At 36.9% G+C, this 21,260-nt stretch overlaps 1 protein-coding gene across 1 annotated transcript; it reads right to left on the bottom strand.

The window, feature by feature from the left end:
• Positions 1 to 3,993: 3,993 nt before the first annotated feature.
• Positions 3,994 to 21,123, bottom strand: NSRP1 (nuclear speckle splicing regulatory protein 1). Its single transcript, XM_009572274.1, has 7 exons — positions 21,104 to 21,123; positions 20,408 to 20,495; positions 10,537 to 10,593; positions 9,124 to 9,255; positions 8,064 to 8,271; positions 7,369 to 7,477; positions 3,994 to 5,014 (listed from the first exon to the last, which is right to left on the bottom strand). The coding sequence occupies exons 1-7, from the start codon at positions 21,121 to 21,123 to the stop codon at positions 3,994 to 3,996; spliced, it is 1,635 nt and encodes a 544-aa protein (XP_009570569.1).
• Positions 21,124 to 21,260: the final 137 nt, after the last annotated feature.

Raw genomic sequence — 21,260 nt, 5'->3', positions numbered from 1 at the left:
GATTGATTAGCATCAGAACTATTTATATTAAATTTTGAGGCACTGATATACAAATTAATTTTCATGCACATACTAACCTATTTATATTATATGCATACACATGCTCTCCAAATGTAACTGCCCTTCAGACTACTGCAATTGCCAAGTCAGTTGGGGGACAATAGTTTTGCTGCAGTTACATGGCAGTTTAGATAAACCTAAGTAGTCATCATTTATGTAAAAACTTACATTGTATTTTTACTCTGCCACATAGATTATAACAAAAGTAAAATAAAATAGAGGATAAAAGTCTCTTTTGTATCTCACAGTCTACTTAAGTAACGTACTGCTAAAATTAACAAGGTTATATACGCATTCATAGCAGCAGGCATTAAGAAACTTATTGAAGAGTTTACATTGGTACAAAGAATGAACTTACCATGTTAGAGTAATGCAGTGATGGCGTGTTTGCCTTTTGAAAACATTTTCATTGCTTCCGCCAAGGTTCTTCTCCTTAGGTGTGCAGACACCTCCGGGAGGAAGGCCTCTTACACTTCAGCTATTGACTTGAGTTCACTTAACTTTAGGTCTCAAGCCCAACTTCCAATAAGGAAATGACTTCAAGGGACAATAACTGTTCTTTTGGAACTACAAACAAAAGACTCCTAAACTGTTTTTAAAAAGGGAATATATTCTTGCATTGCCACCAGCAAAACATAATAAATCTGTCTTATTGGATAGTTGACCATAAGAAATAGTTTTGTAGCTTATCCCTCAAGTATATTTGAAAACTACTTCCAAAACGGGCTTCACTGTAAGGAAAAGAGGAACAGTCTGGGAATTCTTTTAATATTAGAAAGTAATTTAGTTATTAAGTTACCAATCACAAAATTACTGATTTTTTTTAAAAATTAAGTTTTCTGTTATAAGTTCATTAATTGAAAAAACACAAATGAAATGTCAATGTAAGATGAACGAGGTGCTGATATGTCTCCAATATCAAAGAGTGGGAAATAGAGGAGAAAACCCTACCCAGCTTCTCCATTCTTCAGACTGGTTCAACTAACGCTAGATGTTTCCTCTTAAATGCGTAAGTATTGGTATAGATAAATCTTACAAATGGAATTTTTTGGCAGACTTGATACTGTTTCATGCTAGGCGCATTAAAAAAAACCCACAAAACCAAACCAACCCCCCCCTCCAACCCAAAACTTACAGTTCCAATTTTTAGTCACTAGTGTATACCCACTTGCAAAAGCCTCTTTAAACAGACATTCTGCTACCTTTTATTAGGAAGGGTGAAGGTGGGAACAGAAATGCTTGAGTTAAATATGAGCGTTATCTGTATCAAAGCCAAAGTTTCTCTTTCAGCTCTTGCAAACAAATGGAAACTGGGAATATTATTTCTAGTGGAATAATTTGCAGAGTAATAATTGCAGAAATCACTGCTATTTAGCGTGCAATACTACTGATGTTATTTTTTTTATAACAGCACTTGAAATGGCAAAAGATGCATCTTTAATTTGTATTTTTTAAGACACTAATATACAATAGACATTGTCTCTCTGGGTAGTTTTAGCACAGAACGCTGAGCAACTTCCCAAGAAATGCCACTGTTTTCTAGTGGATTAAAAGTCAGCCAAGAAGCCCTGATATTAATACAAGCCAAGTAACAGTCACAGTGTAAACAGTGTAAAATATGTCAAGGTGTCTCAGCTTGAATTTCTCACTTGAAAAATGAGAATGATACACTCTGAGTACAGATGTACTGAGAAAGGTTTTTTTAGTTATTTGAAGATACAAAAAGCAATGTAGACATGCAAAGTACAGGAAAAATATTAGAAATAGGCAGCCCGGAAGACCATTAGTGATGTTAGATCTTTGCTCTCTTTTCACCAGGGTAACCCAGTCTGAGGTCTTCATGGGGGCAAGGAAGCCCTCCAGAAGTGGATTAAAAAGGCTTTTCTTTTCCTGAATGATACAAAGATAAAATACATCCATGTTTTCATCCTATAAAAGCTGAACTTACAAGCCAGTTTAGTTCCCCCCCCCCCCCTTTTTTTTGTATGGCATACTGGTTTGAAGTTTTCTAAATCTTCTTATGATAAGTTAATTTTTTAGTATCTCTGTTTAGCTGAGTGGCTGAAATATTGAGAAATTTATTTCATTTATTTTTACTGTTCTTTTTTTTTTCCTTCCTTTTACATATCCACCTGAAAACATTTAGAGTAATCAATATTTATCAGGTAGCTCAACAATTAGCCATACATTAAACATTGTTTTTGTACGAAAACTAGTTATATTGATACCAAATGGGCTGCACTCCAATTAAAAGTGTTTTGAGGCAAACAAACAAATTCCTTCTCTTCAGCTCACCTTCCACTTATCTATCACACGAGTATATCCTACCTTCTATTCTGAACAGTGAAAAGGAACTTATGAAACTGGTAAATTAGGAACATGTTTGCCTTTTAAGCAAAGAGAATTAAACTGGAGTTTTAGCTGTACAGAACTAAGTATTCCCTCCAACTTGTACATGATGCACCTGTATTAATTTATGCGGCTGTTTAGTTGCAAGTGTTGCAAGCTGATTGTAAGTTATCAGTATGTGCCTTGTACTGTAAACTGTAACTGTAATAAATTTAATATTCATAATCCATCTGTAGACGTCTCTTGTGCTTCTCTTATGAGAAGAGCAAAGATAAAACTCAGTTCCAAGAAAAAGCAGAGTATCTAGTCCAGTTTACTACACCAACAAGGTCTCTGACAAAAAGCAGAGGATTTCCTTTAGTGTTTGAACCCTGGCCCACTGCTAAGTACTCTTTTCAGTCTATTCCAACAGAAGAACCAATGCACATTACATTTGTTTAGAAACAACAGCAAAACCAAACGGGTCCACACTTGGAGGAAGTGCCTAGCTACTCGATTAACCTACATATAAAACTCATTCCATTTCAAGTCTTTGTAAACTGGCAGGCTTGGCACTTAATTTTACTCACATTTTGCCTCGTTACTAAGTCTGCTGAACAAAATATTAGAGAAACACAAATCTCAAAATCTTTTTTTTATATTGGTTCACCTTATCATAGCATGAAAGTGATAAATTTACTACAAATTGGAAGTGAAAGCAACCATTGTGAAAAGTGTTGAAAATGTATTTTAAAAACTACAACCACTGTCAGATATCCTACTTACCAAGTTATAGTTTGGAGATAAATTTATTCTTGATTATGAAACTTTGAACAGAGAGATTGACAAATCTAAAATATTACCTCCAGCAGAACAAGCAGATATGACTCTAATGCATGAAAAAAGACTCGTATACTTATTTCACACAAAGAAGAGGAAGTAAAATAACACAAGCATTAAAAAAACCCGATGCATGAGATCCAGTATTTATCTTACACTTTATTTAAGTGATTCTGTACATCAGGTCCTAAAACCAAAGCCCACACATAAATACAAAATTCATATATCAATACGCATTTAGCTTAAAAAATGCCATACCATGTACAGAAATCTCCTAGGTTATTATTCAGGCTGTTTTTCTTGCTTTTTTCCCACTTTTACAGGTCTGCTGCTCATTTTTGACAGCATCAGTGGGCAACAATGACTCCTGCTATGGCCTGAGAACACCTTTGTTTCAGCAGAGCTCACTGTTTCAGCTGCTGAAAGGAGTAGAGGCTGCCAGGGGGAAGTATTCTCGCCTTATGTTGTTGAACACTCCTAGGTCTGTCCCAGAATCTTCAAGTACCAAGGATAGGGTACTGATGGCCAGGGTGGACAGAGTCAGCCAAATTTAATATTTCAACTGTATAAACAGACTAAGGGTGTGTATCAAGTGATCCATCAATCCATTTCAGAAGTTGTTCTTCTATTATGGCACACACAATTTCTTAAATGAAAGCCAGGAATAAATAGCTAGGATACCCTTTTATTTCTGTACAAGAGTCCACGCAGAGTGGCTTTTCCTCCTGGTTGACAGACCAAGTGTTTTTGTCTGCCACAGGGACATTAATCTTCTTCCTTCTCAATGTAAGATTTCGTACTGACACGTGCCATTTGCCTTGCCAAATAGCGGTCCCTTGCTGACATGACTGTCTCTTCATTGCTCCGTTTGGCAAATTTGCTCATGCTCTCAGATGGTTTCTGTGCTTGTTCTTTCTCCCCTTTCTCCCCTTCTTCTCCAGCTTTACGTTTCTGCTCAGACAAAATGCCAGAACTGGATCTTCCCTTCTCATCCACCTCTCTCTCTTTTCCCTTTCTCTCTTTTTCCAGATCAGTCTCTCCATCTTCTTCTAAACATGTAGGAGTACTTTCCCTCCTCTCTCTGTGTTTCTTTTCATCACGACCATATTTCTCTCTCCTCTCCTTCACATGATCTTCCTTCTCTCTGCATTTCTCTCCTCTCTCCTTCTCTCTGTCATTATATCTATCTTTACCATTTCTTATTCTTTCTTTCTCTCGTTCCTTTTCTAAGCCCTTCCTCCATTCTCTGCCATGTCCCTCCCTCTCTTTTCTTTCCTTCCCCCTTTGTTTATCATCTTGCTCTTCCCTCCTTCTGTAATTATCTTTATTAGTGTGATCGGCGTATCTATGTCGCTCTTCCTTTTCCCTTTGGAGATCCTTTTCATGGGTCCTGCTTCTCTCATAATCTTTTTCCCTGTATTGTTCATCATTTCCCCTTCTGCTTGGTCTGCTCTCTGCCCTCTTTGTAAGATGATTTGTTTGGGCTTTTGTGCGCAGCTCTTCCTCCACGCTGGATGAGCTTGGTGACCTGGAATGCCTCTGGCTCTTGTGACGTTTAGCCTCCTCTTCACTGCTCACAGAGCTCTCTCTCCTTTTCTTCTTTTTCAAATTTACTTTACTATTTTTGTGCCCCTTATCATCATCACTACTATCAGTTCCTAAGTCAGTATCAGCATCTGGATTATTCTCTTTCTTAGCAGAGGGCTTCAGTCTTTGCCTTTCATATGGGCATTTGTTCCTTTGGTTGGATTCATCGTAACAACTGTCAGATTTTTCTTCCTTTATCCTATATTTTTTATGTTAAAAAAGAAAAAACAACATTACACAGCCTGAAATCTCAGACTTTTCTACAAACTGACTTCTGGTCAGGACTTAAGCAGAAGATGCTGCTGAAAAGTCTAAGAAAGCAAATCTATCTGTGGCTCAGGTCCAGGAATCCAGCACAAAGGATTTCTATTAAGTATCTGTATCTGGTTCATTGGTGAGTGCAAGCTGATGAATTTATCTAAAAGAATGACTATGGTTAAGTATCTGTAGCCTCCATCTAAGGAAAAAGACAGATTTGTATTTGTGTGTAAGTTTTTTGGCAAGCTACACATTTTTTCCTAAGTGTTTATTCCTCTATTCACGTCAAATTATCCAGAGAAGCAGCAGGTTGTATGTTTTGTTGACAGAGGTAGGAACGTAGCTTCCATTAGTAGTAGTAGTTTTTTTAATCCAGTATTTCTGAAGATCTCACTCTTGTGGCTGGATAGAAATTAGTATCTTTTAATAGCTTATAGATTCTTAAATACAAAAAGCCGACCCATGAAGGACCAATTTGGGCAGTAGACAGAAAGGTTATGCTTTGTCATTCTTTTCTGACTGATAAGGAAATACACGTTTACTCACACAAGCCACATGTCTCTTCTTTCTAATCATACAGCTACAGTAACAGTTTGTGGTAAATTCTTATGAATCAGCACGCCATCCAGTTAGATTGAACATTTGATGCATGCTTGAAAGCATGGTTAGTCTATGAATAATGACTAAAAATTATGCTGAAAAGTTTGATAATTTATTTAGTAATCCAATTAATTAAAATGACAAGTCAAAGTGGATCACTTTAGGGACAAGTGATGCAAATTCTGAGATCTAAAAATCAAGCTGTTTTCTCTCTGTATCCTATTGTACCACCATAAGAAAGAATAAAATTAAAACATACACATGAGCTTATTTGAAAGATTTTCTGGGAACACCATCTACAGTACTACTTGTTTTCTCCTGAATTAATTTTATATAAAACTCACAAAAGTAACATTTCCTTAATTTGCAAGATTAAGAAACTATCATTTCCAATGACCTCTACACAGTACAAAACTACATCTTCCGGAAGACGCTCTGAAAGAAGAACTATGAAAGCAAATGGACAACCAAGTGGGCTGACCACTACTGCTACTGTTCATATAAAGAGATGCAAGTGAATAACTTAGATTTCATCAATAAAAAGAGGAAACCATAAAATGCAAAATTCATTTAACCACCTCAGTAGCAATCTTTGTGCACCACTGAAACCAGGCAGGTATTCCTCTTTGGTGAAACATCCCTGATGTTTCCAAACACATAGGTATGCTAATACTTTAAGTCTCAAATGACAAAACTGTGGCCTCAAATCTCCCATGTTCTGCTTAAATTCAGGAAGCTGTTCTGCTTTTCTGCCAGTCAGTAGTTCTTACTTCCTATTTCTTTTACACTACTTTACCTGATTTATTTCCAATAAGGTGGCATATCTTTATACTAAAGACATAATCAAGAATTCCCTTATTTCAGATAGCTGAGTAACCTCACTGTGATCACATTCTTCATTTAAGCTAAGAATTTACTTTCTAATAATCCAATCTCAGATCTAGAAGATCTCTTGATGAAAGCTGTATTTTCTTTGTGATGGCAAGCATTTAACTAGTGATATCCAGGTTTAAGACCTATCTCAAGTGAGATTTAACCTAAATTAATTGTTTCAAATGATCAGTTGTTGCATATAAGAAATATAGCCCCTTCACCGTATTTATCCACAGGGCAGAATTTCACCATCTCAACTACATAAATAATTCAGCCTCATCTCATTATTTTGCTTTGGAATGTGCATATATTAAGATTTTAAAATATTCCCACTGGACTTCCTATATATTTGATTAGTTTCCTTTTACCACAGCATCAACACTCAATTAATTTATTTTTTATGAACCTGTAAATGTGGAATAAGTATGAAGTTAGAGACCCACATTCTTTTCAGGAAATTTGTATCACAACATCATTTCCTGTGACTTACCTCTATGCCCATTATTTTACCCTTTGTCTCCCTCATGATTCTTAATACAGATTGCCATATATCAGGTTAGAATAATACCAAGCAGTATTACAAGTATGACTGTCCTCTTGATACTTTTTAAACGGCATCCCCTTCCTGCTTCTTTCTGTCTTATAGACAATCATTAGACATTTTTCCAAATAATTCAGTTAATCAGATGTATAAAGTAATCAGCTTACCCTACCAGTGTTTTAGTATTCTCTGCCTAACTCTTACAGTGTTTTAGTGAGTCTGGAATCACGAACAGCCAGAAGCTGGTTTATATCCGAAAGCCTTCTGGGATTGTACCCTACCTGGCTTCACGGAAGCTGCATTTAGGCATCTCTTCTTCCCCTACCCTCTGGTTTAAAAGATGTCTGTAAAATCCACTGAGATCCTTCTGTTTGGTCACATCCAGGTACGCTAAGAGAAAGAAAGTAAGGTTGGATTTACTGTGCCACAAATACTCATCAGACACAACTCACAACTGGTAAAGACACCACCGAGACTGCAAACTCCATCCTGGAAGTTTTCAAGCCCAGAGTGGAAAATGCTCAGAACAACCTGATTTGACCTCACAGCAGACCACGCTTTGAGCAAAAGGCTGGAATAGATGACCTTCAGACGTCCACTCCAACCTGATTTATCTTGCGATCCTATATCCTACTCTTTACACCTATTCCTGGGACGCCATACAGAATGTATGAAGTAAGGAGTGTAAGCATCATTGTACCCCAGGCTTACGAGTCTTCCTTCAACAACTGACCTTCCTCAAAAATTAAAAGTAGAAACCCAAATAGTACTGACACACAAACAGAGGAGCTTCCTCTGTTCCTTTAGTAACATGTACAATGGAAAATAACAGACAAAGTGAATCTGATTCAGTATCTACTATCTGGTCCTTTTGAATTTTAATTATCTCAAGCATCACAGAGAGACCAGATGACAATGTTGTAAAGTATAAGGCCATACTTCTTTTTAAGGGGAATTATTTCAGTGTGAATCTCACCCTCGAGAGCTGCCTCTCTTCTTTCTCTTTCTTCCTCCTCAGCCCTTTCTTGCAGCTTCTTCTTATAGGCTGAAGTCACAAAAGCCTCTTTGTGAGCAAACTCTCCTCCTTCCATTTCACGCTCTTTCTGAATTTTTCTTTCCATTCTTTTTTCTTGCTCCTTCTTTCTAATCTCAGCTGCTTTGAGGATATTTTGGATATATCTGGGCTAAAATAGGAGGGAAAAAAGGTATCATACTGAGAGGTAATTGAGGTGGCTGAGAAAACACAAATTGGGATTTATGGAGATGTTGAAGAAAGTTGGTAACGGAAGAAAACTGACAGAAGCTAGTCTAACATATTCTCACACTGTTTGACAGCTATCTGAAATAAACTGTCACTCCCTTTTAGATCACTGACATGGCATGCTTCCCAATAACAAAAGAGGTTGCTGTATTCAATCAAAACATTCAGCCCATCTTTGACTAGGATGATTTTTGCTCTGAGTGAAATTAATTTCTCACCCCCCTGTCTTCTGTCTTGTAATAGTCTTGCCTTTCTATTGCTGTAAAGGAGTGGGAAGCTTCCTTTTATACCCACATAACCTGACAAGAGCTTTCAAATGAAATAGAGTAAGTAACAATGAAAATATCACTTGTCAGTATAATTCAGCAATGCTTTGAAATAAGGTGGTGGGCTGTGGAAATTGGCTCACGTTTCACCAATGAAAGTTAATTACTTTATTCTTCTGACAGTCCTCCAGTTAAGCACACTAGTGAGTGAGGAGGGACGATTTATGTTCATTGGCTTAATAACGAAAAAGTCCTTACTATCAGAAGTAGTATTGTTACAGGGCCCACTGCCTCTAATCCTATTATCCCATTGCAACATTCTCTAAAGTACCTGATGAACTAACAGTTTTGCCAAAATTCTTGCAAATTGCTACCTTACGTAACAGCATTTGAGCACAATTTGTATGCCCCATGAGAAAATGCATTTGGCAAAGCTTGAAAGTTAAGCAATCAGAGTTATTCCAAGCATACAGAGATAAGACAGACAGCATACATTCTCAGGTATTGACCTTTTTGTCATCTTTTCCGGATAACACTCTGGCATTACTTTCTTTCTTCTTCTGCTGCATTTCATCATAAATACTGTCATATTCGTACACTGTAGCATCTTCTTCCAAAGCCTTCTGAATCTCCAATTTAGTCTAAAAGAAAAAAAGGGAGGAGGAGGAGAAGATACCAAAAAAGGAAGCATGAAATATTTTACTGTTTTCAAACATTATTCCTATATTGTAATTTAAACAGATCTATAGTATAGACCTATCCATTAGAACATTGAGTGTAAATTAAAAACAGTCTGATCTACAAAGTTCTTGAACTATTTACAGGGATTGAGAAGATGAAAAACCAAATCATGACCAGTAATTGCAGCTATAGGAAATACAGGAAGCAAAGCACAACAGTCAAAACAATACTGGAAACTTCTTAATCAGCAAACTGTTCCATCAAATAACGTTTATTTTTTTAATAAACAGTAAACAACATTTCAATAAATTTTACTGTCTGTTTTCACCTATAGTTTATCCTCCTTGTCCAAAGCTCCAAATAATAAATATGTACCAATTCAGGATATGATTCCATATTTCACAGTTCTATCTTCTGTTTGTACAGTCACGTTCGAAGTAAGAACTGTGAAACCGTTCAGTTTTTAAAAGCACTATCAGAAAAAAACAACTAGGGCAGCCCTTAGTTCAGATCTCCTGACAACACAAGAGGAATGCTGAACAGCAACCATACAAGTGTCTCTCAAGCACATATTACCTCCATCGAAAAACAGCAATGTGTTAAATGTGTGATGCGCAAATATCGTTTTCTTCTAGCTATGTCTTTTATTGGTCTGGAACTTTTTAAAATGTAAAATTCATGTTTCCTCTGTACAATTTATTTCTCGATTACAGTAAAAGGCTCACTGTCGGTATATATTTAAAAACCCAATACTTTGTAACATTACATTCTACAAATGAAACAGTTTGAGAAAGTCTAAAAACATCAATGTATTCAATGCCACAAAACAAACTTCAACATCTTGTGTATTCAAGTGCTTGCATTGAGTAATCAGAAATTTTATTGTGTTTTAAATTATGACCAGCTCTGCGTTAAACCTCACTCATGCAGCTTTCATTGGCCAGTTTTTCAGCTACTCTGATCATAGCCAGAAGAATTTCAAAAAGAACAATCTTGCCCAGAAAAGTGAAACAAAATCCTTGCTAGAGGAAAGCCTCTGAGAATTTCAAGTCAAGTTTTAAAGAAAGTCTTGTGCTGTAAAGAACAATGCACAAAATCATAAAATTACGTGAAATTTTTTTAAAGGGTAACTCTAACTCTGAAGTTGCACAATTATGTTTCTGCAATTATTTAATAAAAGAGAATGGATGCAGTAATTTCCTAATTTGCCATGGGCATGAAGAGTTCCTACTGCATCTTACCTGTTTCATTGCTTGTTTTTTCAACGCTTCTTTCTGAAGACTTTCACCAACAGATGGCTGTAAGAAGGAAACATTGCAGAAATAAAATTAATTACATTGACACAGCTCATATTATTTTTCTACCATTCTAACGAACAGCTATATAATAGTCCCATTACATAAGTCAGTCTCTCACTTCAATAGTATTTTTCTGTAAGCCAGAAAAACTAAAAGTTCGTTCACATACGAATGAATCAGCATACAACGAATCAGCCTTTTCCTACTGCAAAGTACTGCAGTACCTCAACATATGTATGTACATATATTTTTTTAATGAAAATGGTGATGAGTTTAAGAACACTATTTCAATGACATGTACCTCAAAAGCTGCATAAAATTTCATGCCATTTCACAAAACAAGCAATCTTTGTCTGAGAAATGCTCAGAGACATAGGAGGTCTGTGAAAACTTTTAGTTGCAATGCCTTCCTCCAACCACTGCCAAAAAAATGGTGGAAAGGACATACCCCTGCACTATAGCAAGGGTCAGTCTGTTGGCGCAAGAAGCTAGCACATCAGCAGGCAAAACATCTAGCAAAGGACAGCGAAAGCCAGTACTGAAACAAATTCCTAAGAGAAGGATGCTTGTAATACATCTACTCACTCACAAACACTACAATTCTTTCAGCTTTTGCCATTAAAAAAAAGAAGAAAAAAAAAGGAAAACACAGAAACCAAACCCCCAAAATCAACAGAAATCAGAATTATACCCTCCTACCAATTTATGTATCAAAAACATTTTAATGTTCTTGGGAATTATATGTTTGTGAATAAAGAAGGATAAATATTCTCAATGATTTTTTAAATTGTATTTCTAATAGTCTGTGAAATAGATAGGTGCTATTCAAATACACATACTCTTCTTCCAGCACGTAAATATCATCAGAGATGTAGCAGTCACGAGCAGACATTCTTACCGACAATCACATGAAAAAAATGTATTCATAGTAAAAAGCAAGTATCTGAAAGGATTTGGCGCTTATTTCAAGTTGGATCTGTATCATTAGTTCTGTATTTTTAGAAATAAAAATACTGCTGATTTGAACAGCATGTACTTCAAACGTTAATGTTTAATTTCTCAAGATTAATATGCTAGAAAATAGCAATACTAATCTTGCCTAAGAAAAAGCATGTCCACCACTGAAAACATGTTTTCTAATCATACTGTCTTTTAAAAAAAGCTTTGCATTTTATTTCGTTTTGTCTTTTAATTAGTGTTGAACTAAACTGCGTATCTCTCTTTTCTCAACCAATAGATAATAATGTTTATTAAACAGATTCACTACAAATGACAGGACTCGTATTCTTGTTTATGTAATTAAATATCTCTTGATCTTAAAAAGCAGAAATAGGAAGGAAAAATCCTTTTGCATTTTGGCAGCTTCCCAAGTCTTGCAACTTTGACTAATACATGCTCTATATCACATTTTAAAAAGACAGATTGTGTAATCAGCTCTTAATAAAATTAAGAAATGGAAACCAACTAGCAGGGAGCTTGGCAGCAGGGACTAGGATCTTCTGAAATCAAACAGAATTAGCACCATGTAAATTCAAACAGATCCCCTGAACAAGAAGGCTTTTGATTTCATTTGGTGTTTCAAATAAAATAATAACGTGTCATGACCCCTCTTTCTTATGGTACTAAAATTTTAACAGATGTGTCAACAAGGAAAAAAACCAAGTGCTTTTCCACAATTTTCTACATGACAGACTGTAAACAGCGCAAATATTTTTCACTGTTTAATTTCAGAAACAGGGAACAAGTTGTGCCATGAGCAGCAGAATTAACGGAGTTTCATTATATGTGGCTTTGTGCCCTCCGTCTCTTTATTTCCCCTATCACCTCCTCAGACACCCTGCCTGCTTGCTTTGGCAAGTGGGCAACACTGTGTGTGACCAAAAGGTAGCCCTGTGCTGAGCAGTCAGTCAATGGTTCCTCCTCAACATTGAGAAAGATTAAAAACACAAATTCTCATCTATGTCTGTCCCTTAACCCAGCTGCCAATTTTCATGAAGACCACAGGAACACAGCATCTTTGCAACCTCTGCCACCCACCAAAGATGGTTAAGACTGTTACTGAGTTCACAAGTCATGTGGGACTAACAAACAGGTACACAGAGTGATCACCTGTAAGGGATTTTTTTCTGCTATGCAAACCATAAATAATAAAAAGACTTGCAAGCTTCTGTGTAGCTTTAAAAAAAAAAAAAAAAGCCAGAAAGCTAGTATCTCAGAGGAGTATCAAGTAATTCCAAACTCAGCAAGAGAAGGTGCTAAGGCAACACTGTCAATATTTGGGGAAGTACATATGGTACCACATAATAGCACCCATTGAATTCTAGATACTCAGAACTTTGCTCACTTCCCATAAACATGCTAGGACTTACTTTTATAAGTAATACTACAATCAGAAAAAACTGAGACACAGAATATTCAAAATATTCCTTCCTCGCCCACTCCAAGTGAGGGACTTGCATACCAGTAAAAATGGGAACTTGAAAGGGCACATATTCCAACTTTTTCTGGTGCTTTAATTGCTATATGCAGACTTAAATAAAATCCATCTCTGCTTTCAAAATGTTAAACCCTGTGATTAAACTACAGTCATAAAGGGAAAGCATGATGTGCACTTTCATGGAAGAAAAACGCTGCACTGATTCAGTTATGGCCCTCACTAGAAAGCAGCCTCTCTGTCTAACCCAGCTGCAGATAACCAGGTAAGGAAGCAGACCATGCCTCAGGCTTTAGGAAGCTGAGCTTGGCAGACATTAGCAACACACTCACAGAGAGTCCACTGTGGTATCAGGGACGACACCCTGTACACCGCAGCTTGCTGATTATTTGGACTAGAACAGGATATAACCTCTTATTTATTTATGTAGCTGGTTGGCTGATTGACTGGGGGAAATAGATAGCGGATTATTTAGTTTAAAACAACCTACAAGAATCCTGGCTTCATTCATCTAGTATTTACCTCGGCTTTCAGGATTGATGAGCTGATGTTGAGAAATATTTAAAATACTGAACTTGATTTTTATGTCCTATGCTTTCTTCTAAAAAAATGCTACAAATGAGTCAGTATAAATTTCTTAATATAAACAACTATTTTAAATTAGCAGTGGAACATACACCAGCATTACACAGAAGACCTAGGCTTCCTCCTGGGTCTTGGGGAAGAAGATGGTCCTCTGCTTGACATATTAAGGGTCATCACTGAAGGATTCCTTTATCAGACACCCTTACACTGGTTTTACAGAAAGGTACCTACACAGTAAGGAATCTCCCCTGCATTATGCCAGAAAGCAAGGGCTCAGTAAAAGACAAAACAGATTCTGCAGTTATATTTACAGAATAAGCTTTATCCCACCAAAATATTTGGTTAGAATACCTTCATTGTCTGCCTACATGAAATAAACGTGTTGATCTACAAAGATTACATAAACACAAAAGTAATATATAATCCTGGTTATTGTACATATAATTGTAAAGAAGTCCACCTGCGATTTGTTTGCCTGGAGTGGCAGTACAGTAAGTTTACAAAAAACAAACACCTTCCCTAATGGTTTATGGTTGACAATTTCCTGTTGTGCTATGAGCTCTGATAGATGAGAACTTCCCGTTCTTTTGTATTGTTTTTACTTATCAACTGCCCATTTATTAAAGGCCCTATAAGCTCAGCAATCTGTCTCATACTTTCTCCTTCCCTGCAGCCAAGCTATTCTTCTGAAGCACAAAGCTTATAGTTTAATATTTTCTGCAAGGAGAAAATGCTTTAACCCTATCCTGTGAAACTACATAGAATCCATACAAATCAAGAAACTCTTAGAAATGAGACTCTACAGTCTACCAGCCCTACAAGACCATGGAAGATAGGTTGTACACAATGGAAAAGGTTAAAAAAAAAAAAAAAAAAAAAAAAAAAAAAAGAGTAATAAAAGAAATGACCCCAATCTACTAACATTTCTCAGTGTTCTCTCCCATTTCTTATCTCCTTCAGGTATCTATAATCTTCTGTCAGGTTCTTAAGTGCTTGAGCTACCTCCTTATTTTTGCCTGCAGGTAAGCACCCCTTGTAAGTTACTTCCTAAAATGTCTTCTTTACATTGCTCCTACACAAGCAAAGAAGAACATTCAAACTACTGACCAATGCTTTCAGTTTGTCTCAGCTATGTTCAAATCCTGACTGAGCATGTAAACAATTTACAGCTTTATACAAAAAGCTCTATTGAAAGTTCAAAAGCAAATACCTAAAAAGGCAATTCCACAAATGAGACAACTAAAATTTAATTTTCTTACAAATTTGACTTCTCTGCCTTCCCACCACAATGTCCCAGTCTTCCCACATCTGAGGTCCCAACTGCAGTTCTTTCCCTCTGCATCTCCTGCTTCCTCCTGCCTCACTTAGGCTAGGCAGCCAGCCCTCAGCTTCCAGGCCAGCCGAACAGAACTGGGGAGGGTTGAGATCATCTTGTCTTTCTCCTCATCAGGGCATGAACAGGGTCTTTGTTCTGCAGTTAGAGAGGTCTAGTCTTGTCGAATTCACTTGAAATTGGCCAGTACGGTCAGAAACTTACTATGGGCAAATGTCAGACAATGAATCGTATAAGGCTTTTTTTAGAAAACCAAACCAAAAGGAGGATAGCAAATGATTTACCTGAATGCGCCTAGTTTAACCAATACTCGGGCTGTATTTATCCTTCTGAGTTGCTACTCATTTGTCTTGTTTGTTCTTGGGAAAAAAAGCCAGTTGCTGACGTTGGGTTTCAGAAGTAATCCTAAACTGCTGCTGTAAATGACATAATTTCTGGAGCAGAGGGTGCAGCACCATTTAAGCATAGCCTCAGAAAACATGTCTTAGTCTGTGACTAGTATAATTTTCAGTGCTGAAGCTGGTTTCTGGGGAGTTACAGCCTTAAATCTGAAGCTAAGAATGTCACAACTATTTTAATAGATGCTCTCAAAGTATACGTGAGTCAGATACCTGACTTGTTTTTCCCCACTGACTGCCACAAGAAGTACAAGACCACCAAATTCTGACATAATAGCTATTATTAATGGAGTATCTCGTATTAGCTGCATAGCCTGCCTCCTAAGGAAAAGCATTTGTGGTTGCTACCAAAACCCCAGGCGTGGTACTTACTGACAGACAATATAAGACATCACTCCATGCCTTTTTTAAAACCAAAAGATGCTTCTGCTCTAATATAACCTGTTATGAAAGACCCATGAGGAGGCTTTGTCCTTTAACATTGCCCTTTTGAATTCTCTACATGCTGCTTTGCAGTAGACCCATAAAATGAATTACCTTTGTTTAAAGTGAAAGACATTTTAAAGGAAAATTAAATGCTTCAGTGACGTCAGGGAGATTATATGTGGTTTGATTTTAATCTCTCACTACAACCATCTAGTTTTAACTGAATGTGCAGAAAAATATTTGACCAAACAGCAACAGCAGGATAATCTGGAGCTCTATTTGACCAGCAAGTGAAAGAAGCACAGATAGTCAGCCAGTTCACAAAAAGCAAAGCTTATATTTATACTGAGCTAGCCAGTCCAAGAGCACTTTATCGTTAAAGACTGAGAAATAGACACTTTCAGAGCAAAATTCATCTCACTGATTTTAGGTGTCTGCTTCAGAAGGAGGTAAGTTGTGCCTCAGAAGTACCTGCATCTCTACTGACTGTACAGGGAGCTCAGGCAACTCAAGTGTAGATACCTGCATGTGTTTCTATGGATCTCGCCCCAAGTTTGTGGCCCTATGTGGGTACGTCTCTGAAAGGCTGAGATCTGACTCTGCTCACTTCATTCTTCTCAGGTCAGATAAGGAATCTCAGACTGCGAGATCGTTGGATTCCTGACAGTTTGGTATCAAAACATCTTAAAATGAGCTACTTACACTCTCATGTATATGTATTTAGCAGAGAATCATAAGGCTTGCCCTCATAGAGACCTACATTATCCAACTACAGCCTGCACATGGATGATCACTAAATGCACATAAGACTCAAGCCTTCACGGGAAAAGAAAAAATCAAGTCAGGCAACAGATTCATCTCAATTCATACACTATATGAGTCATGGCTACTAGCAGAAGATCAAGAGAAAGAACATGAAAAACAAGGCACGTACAGAATTAGCTTTCCTTTGCATTCCCTCCTAGCTTCCAGAAATGAGGAGGTTAGGGACTTCCTGGACTGGAGGATGCACCTGGACCATTGTTTGACACCAAGAGCATCGCTTAATTTGACTAATCATTTCTGAATCAATTTATATTTTTGGCCGTGCCACAACAGTCCATGGCAATGAGTTCCACAACTTAATTATACATTGGAGTGTGGAGAAAAAACCCAACTTCCTTTTGTGTAGATTAAACCAGTTACTTGGTAACTCCGTAATACACCCTACTGCTCGTATTATGAGAAATGGCAAAATCACTTTAATTTCTCTGAGTCATTCTTGATCTTACATACATCCTCTCAAGTTACTCCTCTCCACTTCCTTCTCCTCAGTAATCTCTTTTCCGAGAGCCCCTTTAGTCTACTTAGTCTTATTTTGCATGAAAACTGTTGCTTAAACTCTGGTCATCATCAATACTCATTACTTTGCCCATCTTTTTTTTAGTCATACTGTATCCTTTGCAAAGTTGCAAAGTGAATTGAAGTATCTGTAAGCAAAACCAAAAATCTGAGTCTACAACAGGATACGGTTTTCTGCTTGTTTTCAGTTTCTTCCTTTGTGCCTCCTTAAAACACTCCATTTATCTTTTAGATGGTCACTAAAAAAAAACACCAAATCACGCTGATACATTCACAGAACTATCCACACTGACTCCATGATCTCTCTCCTGGATTTAGCACCTACTGTGGTCTATGTAGTTATTTTTTCAGCTACACTTTACATCCTGTAGCAACAAATCAGTTTCGAAAGCCTGGTAAGGTATAAGAATATATGTTGGGTAATTCTCATACAATCAAGAAACAGGAATTTTATCTGCTGTACCACAGAGATATTTTCAAATAAATTCCAAAGATAAAATAGAACATGGAACAGTGCATTGGGAATACTGACAAGCCACCTCTGAAAACACAATGCATGAATAAGGGAATAGTATTTTTGGAGAAAATGGGTTTGTCACAAATAACAGCAAGCCAGAATGGAATCTTATTTCTAACACATCATAGTTTTTTGCATCTACTCTCTACAACAGGCTTTCCTAGGGGTAAACAACCTTCCCCCCCAGTTTTTAAAGATAGCAACAACTCCACATTATGAAAGCAAATAATTCAGAACTATATTGGCTAGAAGTAACTGTAATCGCCTGGTTTGCTTTTTCCCAGTCAACATTGTATTTCAAGAAAAGTTCCACCCCAGATGTTCTGTTTCTTACGAACTAAGCCAAAGATCACCTTCATCAGCAACTAACATCCATTAACGTATTTAGCCACAGCAAAAAAACCCTTTCAAATTCCTTCAGCAAGGGTATAGGCAAAATCTTAATGAAATATGCATAGTAACATTTAAAAAAAAGGGAGCAAAAGTTTGGTATCTAATATATAATCACAAACCAAGTCAGGTGTGCACATTTCCCAGCACAAACTTTATTAGTGTTCAGTTAAAAATACATAATCTCCAGACATTTGAGATGTAGTTCTGACTGATAAGGTAGCAGACAGGAAATGAAACCCCTCCCAAATGCTGCTCCTTATCTTGAAAAGCTCTGAAATTATTATTGAACTAATAAAGTAATTTTGCTTTTTTTAAAAATGATCTTCTTTGATAAAAGCAGTTATGAGATTATTACTTTTTGCTGGGTATGTACCATACTGATGAGCATGACAGCTTTTAAGAGTCTGTATAGGAAACTCTGGTAGTGAATCTGTCAGCATTTCTGAAAGGGAGGATACTTGATCTGTTAAGCTAAAAGTTAGCAGACAGCATCATACATTATTATTATTAGAATTATTAGAATTAATTATTTTTCTTTAATGTTTAGATATTAAAAGAAAATAAGAAGTGAAAAAACACAAGATAGCCCCATATTCAGGAAGGTTCTCAGTCCTTCCGTGTAATGTTTAATGACAATAGATTAATTCAAGCTCATTCTTGGGGTCTGGAAAATGTGGGGTCAGTCTCATTATGTAGTGAAAGACACCAAATCCCAAAGTGACACGGAAAATGATCCTGCCATTAAGGACAGCAGATCCACTGTCATCTCCATTAGCTGTATTTAAAGTAAAGCCTCTCTTTAGAGACATGGTGCTAGCTATGAGCTCAAGTGGAGGGACGCACCTCCTGATAGCGCTGAGGACAGCAGCTAAGTGAGGAAAGAGATGTTTGTTTCCTCTCTGTTTTCTGTAAGTCCTATAAGCTGCGTTGAGGCAGTTTCATGTTGAGGACTGAGTGGACATTACTAGGAAGGCCCTCAGCCCTTTCATGCCCTGTATAAAGGTAGCTCAGACACCTTCAACATTAGCATTCTGGATTCTGTAATGGAACCAGGCACACCAGGAATGCTAGATTCAGGCCTTCTATGACATAAAAATAACAGCTGCTAGTTCATTAAAAAAACATCTAAAAAAATAGATGTTTTGATAATAGGAGTCAGAAACTGACAAAGACTATTTGATGCTTTATTAGCACTGGTTTTTTCAACCACACAAAAGAAAGAACATTGAGTGAAGCTCTAGAGCAATAAGAACATTTTTGAAACATATGTTCTATTTCTAAATTTCAACTGATTCTAAATTTCAACTTCTTAAATGTTAAAATTCTAGACTATGGGCATATATAAAGTTCATTTTCTGGGTTTTGTAGAAAAAAGTTAAACATGCACATGACGACATTATGATTAAACCATCACAAATAATTCCAGATCGATAAAACCCAGTACACTGTAACATTATTATGTCCAGAAAGCTCCATCTATGTGGACAGTTCACCTCCACAATTCCGAGTTTTTATTCTTTCCCTGTAAACTATGAACTGGCTTTAAATCCTTTAAAAATTCTGGTTTAGAAGTTGGGTTTCTGTAAGGTATCTAAACCAGCCTATATACCACACAGTTCTTGGATGCCCCCCATACTCAGAGCAGTACATCCAGAAGTGTAATTTTTATAGTGTACAGCACCCTCTACTGGGGCAGGTAGAAAGCTAGTATTTTGAAGGTAATACTTAAAAAAAAAATTAAAAATTGAAGGATACTATAGAAAAGAACAGTATCAACATTATGCAATATAGTCATACATCACAGAGTATCATCAAACTGTGATCATAGAAAAGCTGTGTATTGTTCAATCTAATATTACAAGTATTGCGAGTACTTCCAGAATTACAAGTAATTCTCATTACTTACTCTTTTTTTTTTTTTTTGGCTTTAGAACTTTTGGGTTGTACAACTTTCGCAGTGAGTGCCAACATCATAAATCAGTTATATCAAATTTGGGTGGAATGAGCTAAAGGACAAAATACACTTAACAACACACTTCAAAGTTAGTATCTGAGAAACGACTGCTGATTACTACTGTCTTTCTATTTGTAGACATATTTACCAGTGATAGCCAACAAATTTATTTACGAGCTACATACTGTTAAGCTCTTGCTAACAGATTGCCACATGTGATGAACTTTTGGAAGAGTTGATAGTAACCAACAATCAAGTCATCACTCCCATATAACTTGCACTAAAGAAAACACAGATCATATTTCACACCCAAATCCAAAAAGATGACATGTATCTTAGTGACAGTGCCATAAGCTGATGCAGGCATTATGGGCTGTAAACAAACAATTAGCAGAATATGGGGCAAATTTCAGAAGAAAATTGTTGAACTGACCTCTTCATCAGAGTCATCTGCAAACACTGAGAGTTTCTGCGAAACAAGATTTTTCTGTGGCAATTTTTTTGGCATAATGAGCCCATATCTAAGGAAAAAATTAAAAGTTACCTTTAACACCACTTACAACAAAACACATAGCATGTTCCAAAACAAAAATCTACCACTCACAATTTTAGAAACAAAAGATCAGCATCAACATAATGCATCAAGTATAGATCTGAGCAGCTTTTGCAGCAGTGCACTCAGCCTTGCCACATGCTTGCCAGCTTCTCCCATAGCTATTGCTGTCTTTTTCCATGCAAAGTTTCTGTATTTAATGATCTTCCTAAATTAGGCCACAAATCCCTCTTGTCCAGAGTTCTCCAAGTGATTTTTTTTTTTCTCCCTCAGAGAAGTAAGAAATTACTACTGTTTAACCTCCAGAGATTTCATCTTAGTCTACATTAGAAACTATTCCATAACTATGTTTGCTGGGGCAATAAGAAGTTCATCTATTTTGCATGGCAATGTAAACCACCAAAGCACAGATACAGCTACAGTAAAAGACAAGATTTACAGTTAGCTTATGTCATGCAGAGATTGATTAACTACACACAGAAAACTCTTCTGCTGACACAGCCAATCTCTGCACTCAGAAACACTCCCTATGTTTTTGGTAACAAGCAATCTCTAAATCAGGAATTTCTCCCCCACCTGCCTTTCCCCGACTCCATCACTGAGTAAATAGTTCGTCACAGCGCATAGCGTTCAGCTGGAGAACTCCACGATGCCGTAGGTACTACATCATCATTGTGACGAACTATTTGCTTCCGTGTGCTCTGAACCCGCCCCCCAACAGCTCCCTCCGACC

This window comes from Fulmarus glacialis, unplaced genomic scaffold, assembly GCF_000690835.1.
Source record: "Fulmarus glacialis isolate BGI_N327 unplaced genomic scaffold, ASM69083v1 scaffold39342, whole genome shotgun sequence".
NCBI lineage: Eukaryota > Metazoa > Chordata > Aves > Procellariiformes > Procellariidae > Fulmarus > Fulmarus glacialis.
The sequence above is the reverse complement of the archived record's forward strand: the minus strand, read 5'-3'. Positions and strand labels throughout refer to the sequence as shown.

Coding starts and splice junctions, on each gene's coding strand:
- NSRP1 (XM_009572274.1), bottom strand. CDS start 21,123: ATGGAGTCGGGGAAAGGCAG. Junction 9,256..10,536: donor AAAAACAAGCAATGAAACAG/GTAAGATGCAGT, acceptor TTTTTCTTTTAG/ACTAAATTGGAGATTCAGAA. Junction 7,478..8,063: donor AAGAGAGGCAGCTCTCGAGG/GTGAGATTCACA, acceptor TCTTTCTCTTAG/CGTACCTGGATGTGACCAAA.